Source organism: Lithobates pipiens, unplaced genomic scaffold, assembly GCF_037356315.1.
Source record: "Lithobates pipiens isolate NorthernLeopardFrog02 unplaced genomic scaffold, aLitPip1_a1.2 Scaffold_35, whole genome shotgun sequence".
In the NCBI taxonomy this organism is placed as follows: Eukaryota; Metazoa; Chordata; class Amphibia; order Anura; family Ranidae; genus Lithobates; species Lithobates pipiens.
In genome coordinates this window covers 8,437,924-8,452,263 of record NW_027507811.1, presented here as the reverse complement: position 1 = coordinate 8,452,263, position 14,340 = coordinate 8,437,924, and the positions used below count along the sequence as shown (strand labels likewise).

The 14,340-nt window shown below is 46.4% G+C and overlaps 3 protein-coding genes across 4 annotated transcripts; 1 reads left to right on the top strand and 2 right to left on the bottom strand.

The window, feature by feature from the left end:
- Positions 1 to 600: 600 nt before the first annotated feature.
- On the bottom strand, positions 601 to 5,831 carry LOC143955779 (uncharacterized). Its single transcript, XM_077465900.1, has 2 exons — positions 5,555 to 5,831; positions 601 to 4,837 (listed from the first exon to the last, which is right to left on the bottom strand). Exons 1-2 carry the CDS (start codon positions 5,676 to 5,678, stop codon positions 3,540 to 3,542), a joined length of 1,422 nt encoding a protein of 473 aa, XP_077322026.1. The 5' UTR covers positions 5,679 to 5,831; the 3' UTR covers positions 601 to 3,539.
- Positions 5,832 to 6,442: 611 nt separating this feature from the next.
- Positions 6,443 to 9,806, bottom strand: LOC143955991 (uncharacterized). Of its 2 annotated transcripts, none has more exons than XM_077466117.1 (3): positions 9,605 to 9,806; positions 7,415 to 9,011; positions 6,443 to 6,995 (listed from the first exon to the last, which is right to left on the bottom strand). In XM_077466117.1, exons 2-3 carry the CDS (start codon positions 7,508 to 7,510, stop codon positions 6,645 to 6,647), a joined length of 447 nt encoding a protein of 148 aa, XP_077322243.1. In that variant the 5' UTR covers positions 7,511 to 9,011; positions 9,605 to 9,806; the 3' UTR covers positions 6,443 to 6,644. The 2 variants fall into 2 exon arrangements, with proteins under 2 accessions (XP_077322243.1, XP_077322244.1); XM_077466118.1 differs by having other exon boundaries at positions 7,415 to 7,529.
- A 13-nt stretch (positions 9,807 to 9,819) lies between these two features.
- LOC143955811 (PRKCA-binding protein-like) lies at positions 9,820 to 12,992 on the top strand. Its single transcript, XM_077465931.1, has one exon. It carries the CDS (start codon positions 9,904 to 9,906, stop codon positions 11,104 to 11,106), a length of 1,203 nt encoding a protein of 400 aa, XP_077322057.1. The 5' UTR covers positions 9,820 to 9,903; the 3' UTR covers positions 11,107 to 12,992.
- Positions 12,993 to 14,340: the final 1,348 nt, after the last annotated feature.

Below are 14,340 nucleotides of genomic sequence, written 5' to 3'. Positions count from 1 at the left end.
ACACCATAGTAGCCAAGGAATACAAATGTATAGTATATGTATTCCTTGGCTACTATGGTGTTGCCCTGTTCGATCTCCCTCTATGAACATGGGTGGTGTGCACTGGATAATACAGCACAAACGAGTCCTTTACAACCCCCCGCATCTGCCGTGGGAGGAAACCGATGGGTCCTGTGATCTACTGCTTCCTCCTTTGTGGACTATCCTCCTGAAGAAGCGGTTCGCCGCGAAACCGGTAGAGGAAACGTTTCTGTACCCCTCTTCAATAGAAACCTTACGGGCTTACCCGTCGGTAGTTTATTAAATTGTGGTGTATATGATTTTAGCAATATGAAAGTTTTGATGGATTTAATTTTTTTGTCCTTATTAAATTACTTGTAAATTTTTTTTCATAAGAAAGTCTTTTATGATTTATTTAGTACCGCAATAGTCCCCTCAACAAACATTTTTGGGTGTGGATATCAAGGGAGCAGCCTCAGCAACTGCCCCAATATCCTTAGAATTCCCAATTCTTGACAATTATCAATTGGGATGATGGTACTGTTATATGTATTACGTATATTTTGTATTCGAGGCTATACTCAGTCTATGGCTATAGATAAGAGACAGAAATATAACAGAGACACGCTGCACATAGTATAATCCTTTTAGTTAGGCCACATTTAAAAGGGGAAATAAGACTTTTTTTTTTTTTTATAATCCAGAAATATAAATTGCAGTAAATGATATCAGAGAAACAAGGCAGAAATATTACAGAGACACATGTAAGCCTTTTTTGTAGGCTGTAATTAAAGAAGGAGAGACAAGACATTTTTTTTTTCATCTAGAAATAACCATTGTATTGGGTTATGTCCGAGGCACAAAGCAGGAGCATTGTACAGTCAGCATTTCAGTTGGGGGTGTAACACATTGGAGAAGGACACACAGCATGCAGATTTCATCCTACAAATCAATATCTAATGCCGCGTACACACGATCGGAAAAAGCTCTGATGGTTTTCCCGACGGAATTCCATCAGGATTTCGCTCAAGCTGTCTTGCATACACACACGGTCACACTAAATTCCGACTGTCAAGAACACGGTAACGTACAACACACGTACGACGGGACTAGAAAAAAGAAGTTCAATACCCAGTAGCCAATAGCTTCCGTTTCGTAGTTGAATCTGAGCATGTGTGAGTTTTTTTACGCGTCGGAATTGCATACACGCGATCGGAATTTCCGAATGAAAGTTTTTCCGTCGGAAAAATTTAGAACATGCTCTCAAGTTTTTGCTGGCGGGAATTCGGCCAGCTAAATTCCGATGGAGCGTACACACGGTTGCATTTTCCGATGAAAAGCTCTCATCGGTCTTTTGGTTCCCCCGAAATTCCGATCGTGTGTACGCGGCATAAGTGTATATAAAAAGGGAAGAAATATTGTCCACACCACATAGACAGTATTTCAGCTGTAGTACTAGCCAGCATAATAAGCCACGGAAAATATATTGTTTAAACCTAATCAAATATTTACCTTCGCTCCTTCGTCTGTTGATCTATGTGTTAAAAACTTCTGACCCCTACAGGTTATGCACTCCTGACACCTGTGCTCTATGCTTTGTATACTCCTAACCCCTGTGCTCTATGTGTTATGTACTTCTGACCCCTGTGTTATTTACTCCTGATCCCTGTGTGTTATGTACTCCTGACCCCTGTGCGTTGTATACTCCTAACCCATGTGCTCTATTTGTTATATACGCCTGACCCCTGTGTTGTCTACTCCTGACCCTGTGCTCTGTTTTATGCACTCTTGACCCCGTGCTGTGTTGTCTACTCCTGACCCCTGTGCTCTGTGTTGTATACTCCTGACCTTTACACTTGTTATGTATTCCTGACCACTACACTGTGTTTTAAGCAATTCTGACCCCTGTGTGTTATTTACTTTTGACCCCCACGCTGTGTTTTATGTACTTCTGACCCTTATACTTTGTGTGTTATGTACTCCTGACCCCCACACTGTTTTTTATGTACTTCTGACCCCTGTGCTTTGTGTTATGTACTCCTGACTCCCATGATGTGTTTTATGTACTTCAGATCCCTGTGCTCTGTGTGTTATGTACTCCTGACCCTCACACTGTGTTTTATGTACTTCTAACCCTTAGACTTTGTGTGTTATGTACTCCTGACCCCCACACTGTTTTTTATGTACTTCTGACCCCTGTGCTTTGTGTTATGTACTCCTGACTCCCATGATGTGTTTTATGTACTTCAGATCCCTGTGCTCTGTGTGTTATGTACTCCTGACCCTCACACTGTGTTTTATGTACTTCTAACCCTTAGACTTTGTGTGTTATGTACTCCTGCCCCCCACAATGCGTTTTATGTACTTCTGACCCCTGTTCTCTGTGTGTTATGTACTCCTGACCCCCACACTGTGTTTTATGTACTTCTGACCCTTAGACTTTGTGTGTTATGTACTCCTGCCCCCCACAATGCGTTTTATGTACTTCTGACCCCTGTTCTCTGTGTGTTATGTACTCCTGACCCCCACACTGTGTTTTATGTACTTCTGACCCTTAGACTTTGTGTGTTATGTACTCCTGACCCCCACGATGCCTTTTATGTACTTCTGACCCCTGTTCTCTGTGTGTTATATACTCCTGACCCCCACGCTGTGTTTTATGTACTTCTGACCCTTAGACTTTGTGTGTTATGTACTCCTGACCCCCACGATGCCTTTTATGTACTTCTGACCCCTGTTCTCTGTGTGTTATATACTCCTGACCCCCACACTGTTTTATGTACTTCTGACCCTTAGACTTTGTGTGTTATGTTCTCCTGACCTCCATGCTGTATTTTATGTACTTCTGACCCTTACACTTTGCGTGTTATTTACTCCTGACTCCCACACTGTGTTTTATGTACTTCTGACCCCCCACGCTGTGTTTTATGTACTTCTGACCCCCCACGCTGTGTTTTATGTACTTCTGACCCCTGTGCTCTGTGTGTTATGTACTCCTGACCTCCATGCTCTGGGTTTTATGTACTCCTGATCCCTGTGTTGTCTACTCTTGACCCCTGCGCTCTGTGTGTTGTCTACTCCTGTGTTCGCTGTGTTGTCTACTCCTGACCCCTGTATGTGTTATGTACTCTTGACCCCTGTTCTGTTTGTTGTGCACTCTTGACCTCTATGTTATGTACTTCTGACCCCTGCGCTGTATGTGTTATGTCCTCCTAACCCCGGTAGGTTTCATTTTTGAAAGCCATTGTGCTGAGGTTTACATGTGTCTGAAATTCTTGCTTGTGGCAGATCAGTTAATATATATTTTATGGGAACAAGGAAGCTGAGGGTTTGTATAAGCATGTCCCCCTCCCCCCCACTCTTAATGCAATTTGCCCATACCCATGGTTTATTGCTGCTCTCCATAGAGCGCCCAAAGGTTTCCCAGGTCTTTTGAAATCCAAGAAAAACCTGAGGTGTAGATTAAGGTGTGATTCTTCCCAGTGTGAAATCTCTGACGTAGCGGCAAATATGATCCATACAGAAGACTTTTCCCGCACTCAGGACACTAATACTCCTTGAGGGTTGCCGTGGGATCTCAAATGTCTGTTAAGATTGGGCTTCTTCGAATAACATTTCCCGCACTCAAGGCAGGAATACGGCTTCTCTCCCGTGTGAGACCTCAGATGTATAACAAATTCAGATTTCTGTAAATAACCTTTCCCGCACTCAGAGCAGCAATACGGAATCTCCCCCGTGTGAGATTTCTGATGCCTGACAAGTTCCGATCTCCGTGAAAAACATTTGCCGCACTCGGGGCAGGAAAACCGCTTTTCCCCCGTGTGAGATAACTGATGGGCGGTGAGATTGGATTTCTCCGAAAAGCATTTGCCGCACTCGGGGCAGGAATGCGGCTTCTCCCCGGTGTGGGACCTAAGATGTCTGTCGAGGTGGGGCTTCTGTGAGAAACATTTCCCGCACTCAGGACAGGGATACGGCCTCTCACCCGTGTGCAATCTCTTATGTAAGTAAAGATGGGACAAGCTTAAAAAGCCTTTACTGCACTCAGAGCAGGGATACAGTTTCTCGCCCGTGTGCAGTCTTTGATGCGTGTAAAGGTGGGACTTGCGTGTAAAACCTTTCTGGCACACGAGGCAGGAATACGGCTTCACCCCCGTGTGAGATCTTTGATGTGCATCAAGTTCTGATTTCTGTGAATAACATTTCCCGCACTCTGGGCAGGAAAACTTCTCACCGGTGTGCAGTTTCCGATGTCTGGAAAAATAGGACGGAGTTGAAAAACGTTTCCCGCACTCGGGGCAGGAATACGGCTTCAAACCCGGGTGAGATCTTTGATGTTTAACGAGTTCTGATTTCTGTGCACAGCGTTTTCCGCACTCGGGGCAGACGTGTGCCTTTTCCCCCGCGTGCGTTCTCTTATGCCTGGAAAGATTAACCTTCTGTGAGAAAGATTTCCCGCACTGAGAGCAGGAATACGGCTTCTCGCCCGTGTGAGATCTGTAATGTTTGAGGAGCTCTGATTTCTGAAGAAACCATTTCCCGCACTCAGAACAGGAATGTGGCTTCTCACCTATTTGAGATCGCTGATGTTTACTAAGACTTAACTCAGAGCCAACACTTTCCCCACATTCCCCCTGAGTTCCGGCACCATCCCCCACACTACGAGGTTGCTCAGAGTCGGAGGGACTCCATGGTCTATCCACACTGTGAAGTCCACCATCCATAGTGGAGATCATTGTCTTTTCTCCTCCACAATCTCCTGTGATGTCCTCATCTTCCATTCTACAACCTGGAGATAAAGTGAGACGATCCTTCGAGGGTTTCTCCATGGCGTGTCCTGGAAAAATAGAAAAACATCATCAATAGATATGAGAGGGTTAGTTCACTTCCATCAAGATCCCATCTGGATCAACCTAAAAAAGGTTCAATCTGTGTTATCATATCTGTGCTACTGTAACTAGGAGTGACCCACAACCTAATACTGCCAGCTGAACCACAAATAGGGTATCAGTACAGGGAGGGGACCGTTATCAATAGATATGAGAGGGTTAGTTCACTTCCATCAAGATCCCATCTGGATCAGGTAGATATGAGTGAGGAGATGTTCTCTGTGGTGGTCCCAACCAGCTGGGACTCTTCTCCTCTTCAAACAAAATGCCTTTGCTCCCTACTACAACCAGGAGTGACCCACAACCTAATACTGTCAGCTGAACCACAAATAGGGTATCAGTACAGGGAGGAGACCATCATCAACTTATTATTGGCTGATATCACTCAGCTCCCGCCCTACTCTGGAACATTTAGATATAATTCTGCTGGAAGAAGAGGAAGCAACCTAAGAAAGACTCAATCTGTGTTATCATATCTGTGCTACTGTAACTAGGAGTGACCCACAACCTAATACTGCCAGCTGAACCGCAAATAGGGTATCAGTACAGGGAGGGGACCATCATCAACCTATTATTGGCTGATATCACTCAGCTCCCGCCCTACTCTGGACCAATCAGTGAGCAGTAACAGAGCAGAGATAAGAGAAGAATATATGATGGGTCACCTGTGCTGATCTCTGTAGGAGTGTCCTCCTCTATGAATGTCCTCGTCATTCCAGCCTCCTCCGTATATTGCTGATCATCCCTCACATACGTCTCTTCTACTTCATCCTCAACTTTCATCTTCATCAGATCTTCACCCTAAACCAACAGAACGGCAGAAAATAACATCTGTAACATAGAAGTATTTATGATGTGAGATCACATAGAAAATATCATCTTGTAGAGTCCACACATCATCTCCACATGTCAGAGTGTTCAATCACTTTATGTTCCCGACCCTCAACTCCACCTACCTGATGATGGTGGGGGATGGTGTGACCTTCCTGTGTGGAATCCCGGGAATACAGAGGACGGGGACATCTCTCTGGTGGGTTTCTGTAGCTGGATGACTCCTCCATGGTGTCCTGGTACAGATCTTTGTGTACTTTTGGATACTCTGACTCTTCCATTGCCCCATCCTCATCATCCTCCTCTTTTATCTCTTCTTTAACCTCAACTTTAGAATCTCTCAGGTTTCCACTCTGAATATATAATAAAATAATTATTGAAACAAACACGCTTATGTATAACTCATAACTACCATTGTTCATTAAATACCCAATTATGGTGTGCGTAGTTGTGATCTTCCTGTGTTAAATCCCGGGAATACAGAGGACGGGGACATCTCTCTGGTGGGTTCCTGGTATTTGGTGGCTCCATCATATCCTTGTGTCCTTCAGAAAACTCCTCCATCACTCCATACTCCTCATCCTCCTCTTTGTACTCTTCTTTCACAACAATATTAAAATCCTCAAGGTTCCCACTCTGAATATATAATAAAACATTAATTATAACAAACGTTCTTGTATATGAATCATAACTACGGATGATTGTTCCTCATCTACCTGATAATGGTGGGGGATGGTGTGACCTTCCTGTGTGGAATCCCGGGAATACAGAGGACGGGGACATCTCTCTGGTGGGTTCCCATTACTGGATCCATCTGTAGGAAACACACACACTGACTGAATACATTGTTTCTATGTGTTTATCAGATGATGGGGGATGGGTGGAGCCTCCGTACTGCTCTCTCCTTTACAATAAAGTCTCCTCTTACCCGGTGATGTGAGGGGCGGCTGATTGTCCATCATGACGTCCTTGTAGAGATCCTTGTGTCCTTCTAAATACTCCCACTCCTCCATGGAGAAATAGACAGTGACATCCTGACACCTTATAGGAACCTGACACACACAATGATACAGTCACCATCCAGACACATCCCTTGTCTGTTACTGGATAATGTCCCAGAATTCCCAGAATCCTCCTCACCTCTCCTGTCAGCAGCTCCATCATCTTCTTGGTGACTTCTAGAATCTTCTCCATGTTGTGTCTCTCAGGTTTTAGGGAGTCACATGGAGGCACTGTGATGGTCATATGATCACCGGACTTCACAGGAGGAAATCTCTGTATTGGGGAACCAATAGGAACATCATGTTAGAATCCCAGAATCCTCCTCACCTCTCCGGTCAGGTCTGTGTTTTATTAATAGAGATAAGAGTGATGTCATGTGACCTCACAGAATCCTCCTCACCTCTCTGGTCAGGTCTGTGTTTTATTAATAGAGATAAGAGTGATGTCATGTGACCTCCCAGAATCCTCCTCACCTCTCCGGTCAGGTCTGTGTTTTATTAATAGAGATAAGAGTGATGTCATGTGACCTCCCAGAATCCTCCTCACCTCTCCGGTCAGGTCTGTGTTTTATTAATAGAGATAAGAGTGATGTCATGTGACCTCCCAGAATCCTCCTCACCTCTCCGGTCAGGTCTGTGTTTTATTAATAGAGATAAGAGTGATGTCATGTGACCTCCCAGAATCCTCCTCACCTCTCCGGTCAGCAGGTAGATGATCTCCAGGGTGAGGTTTAGGATCTTCTCAGTCATGTGACTCCGGTCCTCCTCCATCCTCAGTGATGTGGTCATGTGATCTATGGTGGTTTCTCTGTAGACGGTTAGTGGAGAATTATCTGGAATGTATCTGATGTACAATATTAGGGTGGGGATATAAGGGGGTTACTGAGTGGGCTGCCCCCAGTGGGAATTAGAACATGTAGATTGGGTTATTAAGGGGTCTATTTATGAGTAACATTTGCAATAATCATTCCTCAGGCAATGGAGCTGGGGAGCACAGGAAATACACACGCCTTTGTAACAAAAGATATGATGTAACGATTCTGGGAAATGCTTGAGGGAATTAGCAAGCAAATGTAACTGGTGATAGTATGGGGAGAGCAGTTGCTGTACGGGGAGATAGTAGAGGAGAGTAGTTGCTGCAAGGGAGAGATAGGGGAGAGCAGTTGCTGCACTGAGAGATAGTAGGGGGAGAGCAGTTGCTGCATGGGGGAGATAGTAGGGGAGAGCAGTTGCTGTACGGGGAGATAGTAGGGGGAGCTCAATTGCTGCATACCAAGATAGTAGAGTGGAGCAGTTGCTGCAAGGGGGAGATAGTAGAGGGAGAGCAGTTGCTGCATGGGGGAGATAGTAGAGGGAGAGCAGTTGCTGCATGGGGGAGATAGTAGGGGAGAGCAGTTGCTGCATGGGGGAGATAGTAGGGGACAGCAGTTGCTGCATAGGGGAGATAGTAGGGGAAAGCAGTTGCTGCATGGGGGGGATAGTAGGGGAGAGCAGTTGCTGCACGGGGAGATAGTAGGGGAGAGCAGTTGCTGCATGGGGGAGATAGTAGAGGAGAGCAGTAAAGCTGTAAAAATTAGAGGCAGGGTACAGCTATCAACCAATACAGCCGCCGTACACAGGAGGCCGATGACTGGCTGAATAAGTGGCCAATCATCTCCAACTCTTTCATAATCATCTTGGGTCTAAAGGTTCAAAAACGATAACAACAATCAAATCACAACCTGTCTGGAGAGATGACAAAAAACTATACGGTGATATCTCATGACATTATAAATAATAAATGTTCCCAAGGGCCGTATCCTTCTCATACTTTATGCTTGCACCCAGTAAAACACCATCATCACACCCTAATAAAATCCCCAAATTCCTCCAAAAGGCGTATGGAGTCTCCACTCGCCACCCCCCATAAATAGTTGTATCTAAGCCTTCATGATGATAGCCCCCCCTTATAACTCAACAGAACCAGAATATTCGGCACTTTTACTTCTCCAACCCTCTGTTTCGGGCAGGCTTCTCTGGGGGTTTGGGACAGGTCCATGCGGTCTCTTCTCCTCTATGCTTCAATAGTCTGATGCCACCAAGACCAACGCAGAGCCTTCACTGGACAGGAGGAGGGACAGTCCACTGCTGGGTGGTAGGGAAGTAGAGCAGAGCGACGACAGCCAGGGAAGCTGAGGATCGGGCAAGTAAAAGTTCTTCTCCTAGTTCCCTACACCTAAACAGCTCTTGGATTTGGGTGGCCCATTATGTAAGGGGTTCATGCTCATTTTTCTTTTCCTTGGAGATGGGCCTTTAAAAAAACAAAACAAAAAAAAAAAAACATACATACATACATAAAATAAATATATCAACTTATAAAATTGCATGTTCCCATATAAATGGTCATAGACCTCAGTACCCAAAACGGTACAAAGAAAATGCTTTAAAAGCTCCTACAAGTGGTCAGTTTCAGAGCACCCTGCCATGATGACAGCGCCACCTATGGTCAGGCAGAACACCCGGAAGTCCAGCCAGACTGATGCTGAGATCTGAATTTAGGATAATTGAACCCAAAACCAAACTGCGGTTCAAGGGTAAAGTTAAATGACAAAAACAAATAGCGCATGCTCTTCAGGAGCCAGCGCTACATACGTCCCCATTAAAAATTCAATAAAGAGTATGATATTAAAGAAAAGAAAAATGAAATGAAGACAATGTTCCGGCCCCGTAAGTGAGGGAATTTTCTGCCCCCTGAAGGGGTTAATCTAGGTTCCCACACTATATAAGTGTGCATCATCATCTGCTGAAGATAAAAGACGTCACAGTGACTATGGAGAAAGAGGACGGAACATGACGGGGGGGGGGGGGGTTACTGGGTGTAAATAGAAGATAATATCTCATTACCTCCACTGCTGCCACTTCCATCAATGTCTCCTCTCTACTTCCTCCCGACTCACCTCTCACCCGAAACTTGATGTCTGTTCCTGACATCACTTCCTGTCTACTATAGAGACTTCCTGTCTGGGTAGAAGTGAGACCACCACCTTGTGGAGCTGGGAGAAACTGCAGCCCAGAGAAACGTCTCGTAGTGTGAACACGCCCTTGTGCTGTGTGTGTTTGTACACATCATTTCCTGTCTTCTATATAGACTTCCTGTCTGGGTCGAAGTGAGGTTGTGTGACAGCCGAACATAAGGAAGCAAAATGTTTTCGGAGTATGATTACGACCTCGATGAAGACAAACTTGGGATCCCAACTGTCCCCGGCACGGTGACCCTGAAGAAAGACTCCCAGAGCGTTATTGGGATAAGCATTGGTGGAGGAGCCCAGCACTGTCCCTGTCTTTACATCGTGCAGGTGTTTGACAATACTCCTGCCGCTCTAGATGGGACCATTGCAGCTGGAGATGAAATCACCGGGGTGAATGGAAAGTCCGTGAAAGGGAAAACTAAAGTCGAGGTGGCCAAAATGATCCAAAACGTTAAGGCGGAAGTAACCATTCACTACAACAAGCTCCAAGCTGACCCCAAGCAGGGAAAGACTCTGGACATTGTACTCAAGAAGGTGAAGCATCGCCTTGTGGAGAACATGAGTTCAGGCACTGCTGATGCCCTTGGTTTAAGTCGCGCCATACTGTGCAATGATGGTTTGGTGAAAAAACTGGAGGAGTTGGAGAAAACCTCAGAGTTTTATAAAGGCATGATGGAGCACACCAAACGTCTGCTGCGAGCATTTTTCGAACTCTCAAAAACACATCGAGCGTTTGGTGATGTGTTTTCCGTCATCGGAGTTCGAGAGCCTCAACCGGCCGCAAGTGAAGCTTTTGTTATGTTCGCCGACGCCCACCGCAGCATTGAAAAATATGGTATTAACCTTTTGAAGACCATAAAACCAATGCTGAACGACCTAAATACCTACCTTAACAAAGCCATTCCCGACACCAAGTTAACAATCCGGAAGTACCTCGATGTGAAGTTTGAGTACCTGTCATACTGCTTGAAGGTAAAAGAGATGGACGATGAGGAGTACAATAGCATAGCATTGGCGGAGCCTCTGTACCGCGTCAGCACCGGAAATTACGAGTATCGGTTGATCTTGAGGTGTCGCCAGGAGGCCCGCTCGCGTTTTGCGAAAATGAGGAAAGATGTCTTGGAAAAGATAGAACTTCTGGACCAAAAACACGTTCAAGACATTGTATTTCAGCTTCAGCGCTTTGTCTCCGCCATGTCTAAGTATAATGACCAGTGCTATGAAGTCCTGAAGGAAGCAGATATATTTCCTATTGAGGTCGATCTGGCCCACACAACTCTCGCCTATGGCCAGGGGGATGCTTTTACAGATGAAGATGGAGAGCTGGAGAAGAAGAAAGAAACGGATACCGAGGAGAAACTGATTGATGATGAATAGACTTTGAGGGCATGTTATGGGTGCGGTTCTTTCTACCTGCTTAAAATATTTATTACGAAGATGAAAAATATGATCCTCTACAATCAATGGGAGGGGGTTTTGCAGATAAAATGTTCTATGTTGGGTAGCTATAAAAATATGTATTTATTTTGTGAAATTAACCAAGACCTTCACCTTGTGGAGCTCAGAGGGACTGTAGCCCAAGAAACATTTCAGCGTGAATTTGGTCTTGTGGGTGGGTGTTTATGTATGGTGAATATTTACTAACTGTCCTCCTCTTCCTCATCTTCATCTCCCCTCTTCACCTTTTCATCACCCTCATGTCCCTCTCTTTACTTGCCGTTCTTCAGCTTCACCTCAATGTCCCCCTCATCACTCCCGTGGTTCCTATCTTCACCTCCATGCCTCCTCTTCACACTCATATCCTCTTCACTATCCTGTCCTCCGCTTCATCTTCTCTTCTTCATGACCCTGCCCCCCTCTTTACCTCCCTGTCCCCTCATCACCCCCCATGTCCCCCTCTTCATCACCCCTTCCTCATCTTCACCTCCTGGTATCCCTGATCACCCCTATCCCTATGGCTCCCATCTTCACTTCCATGCCCACTCTTCACCCTCATATTCTTCTCGTCACCCCCCTGTCCTCTTTGTCATCTCCTCATCTATATCTTCCCACCCTCATTTTCACCTCCCTGTCCCCTTCATCACCCTCATGTTCACCTCCATTCCCCCCCCCCACCTCTTCACCAGCCCTTCCTCATCTTCACCTCCATACCCCCTCTTCACCAGCCCTTCCTCATCTTCACCTCCATGCCCTCCTCTTCACCAGCCCTTTCTCATCTTCACCTCCACGCCCCCCTCTTCACCAGCCCTTCCTCATCTTCACCTCCATGATCCCTCTTCACCAGCCCTTCCTCATCTTCACCAGCCCTTCCTCATCTTCTCCTCCACGCCCCCCTCTTCACCAGCCCTACCTCATCTTCACCTCCATGATCTCTCTTCACCAGCCCTTCCTCATCTTCACCTCCATGCCCCCCTCTTCACCAGCCCTTCCTCATCTTCACCTCCATGCCCCCCTCTTCACCAGCCCTTCCTCATCTTCACCACCATACCCCCTATTCATCAGCCCTTCCTCATCTTCTCCTCCATGCCCCCCTCTTCACCAACCCACCCTCATTTTCACTTCCATGCCCCCCTCTTCACCAGCCCTTCCTCATCTTCACCTCCATACCCCCTCTTCACCAGCCCTTCCTCGTTTTCACCTCCATGCCCTCATCTTCACCTCCATACCCCCTCCTCACCAGCCCTTCCTCATTTTCACCTCCATACCCCCTCTTCACCAGCCCTTCCTCATTTTCACCTCCATGCCCTCCTCTTCACCAGCCCTTCCTCATCTTCACCTCCATGCCCTCCCCTTCACCAGCCCTTCCTTATCTTCACCTCCATACCCCCTCTTCACCAGCCCTTCCTCATTTTCACCTCCATGCCCCCCTCTTCACCAGCCCTTCCTCATCTTCACCTCCATACCCCCTCTTCACCAGCCCTTCCTCATCTTCACCTCCATGCCCTCCTCTTCACCTCCATGCTCCCTCTTCACCCACCCTTCCCCCTCCTCACCTTCCCATCCCACTCGTTACCCTTTCTCTCTCCCCCTCATCATCCTTGTCTCCCTTTTCACCCCACTTTGTGCCGGGTGAAGACCTTTTCATTGTTAAAGCACGTTGTGATATTGTTTACCAGCCGCTTGACAACTGCCCTCTGTGAAGCGATCCACCGTGGATCCCTTTTCAGAGGGGCAACAAAGGCTGCTGAATGTGTAAATGAGCCCCAAAATTTGTAATTGTATAATAAAAAATACACAAATCATATTTATTAATGCGGAACACCTCCCTGTCTGTGTTTTGTCTTTATTCTGATAAATCTTCCTGCATATACAGTTTTATAAAACTTTATTGTAAAATATGTTATCAATATGCTTCTTGTAGAATTAATCGTTTTAACCACCTCAATACCGAACACATCCCCTTCCCGCCCAGGCTAATGTTCAGCGCTGTCACCCTATGAATGGAAATTAATCAGTTATGCAACACTGCACCCATATACAATTTTTATCCTTTTTTTTGAGAGATAGAGATAGAGTTCACTCTTGGGCATATTTAATCACCACTGTGTGTTTTTTTTTTTTTTTTTTTTAATACATGAAAAAAAAAATCTTAACTTGTGTTATAAAATTTTGCAAACAAATAATCTTTCTTCATAAATTCCAATACAATTGTGGCAGTGAGGTGTGGTGGGGATCGGGGACACTGTAACTGGTGTGGTGGGGATCGGGGACACTGTAACTGGTGTGGTGGGGATCAGGGACACTGTAACTGGTGTGGTGGGGATCGGGGACACTGTAACTGGTGTGGAGGTGATCGGGGACACTGTAACTGGTGTGGAGGTGATCGGGGACACTGTAACTGGTGTGGAGGTGATCGGGGACACTGGAACTGGTGTGGTGGGGATCGGGGACACTGTAACTGGTGTGGTGGTGATCGGGGACACTGTAACTGGTGTGGAGGTGATCAGGGACACTGTAACTGGTGTGGTGGGGATCGGGGACACTGTAACTTGTGTGGAGATGATCAGGGACACTGTAACTGGTGTGGTGGGGATCGGGACACTGTAACTGGTGATCGTGGACACTGTAACTGGTGTGGTGGGGATCAGGACACTGTAACTGATGTAGTGTGGATCAGGACACTGTAACTGATGTAGTGGGGATCGGGGACACTGTAACTGGTGTGGTGGGGATCGGGACACTGTAACTGGTGTGGTGGGGATCGGGGACACTGTAACTGGTGTGGTGGGGATCGGGACACTGTAATTGGTGTGGAGGTGATCAGGGACACTGTAACTGGTGTGGAGGTGATCAGGGACACTGTAACTGGTGTGGAGGTGATCAGGGACACTGTAACTGGTGTGGTGGGGATCAGGGGCACTGTAACTGGTGTGGTGGTAATCGGGGACACTGTAACTGGTGTGGTGGTGATCGGGGACACTGTAACTGGTGTGGTGGTGATCGGGGACACTGTAACTGATGTAGTGGGGATCGGGGACACTGTAACTGGTGTGGAGGTGATCGGGGACACTGTAACTGGTGTGGTGGTGATCAGGGACACTGTAACTGGTGTGGTGGGGATCGGGGACACTGTAACTTGTGTGGAGATGATCAGGGACACTGTAACTGGTG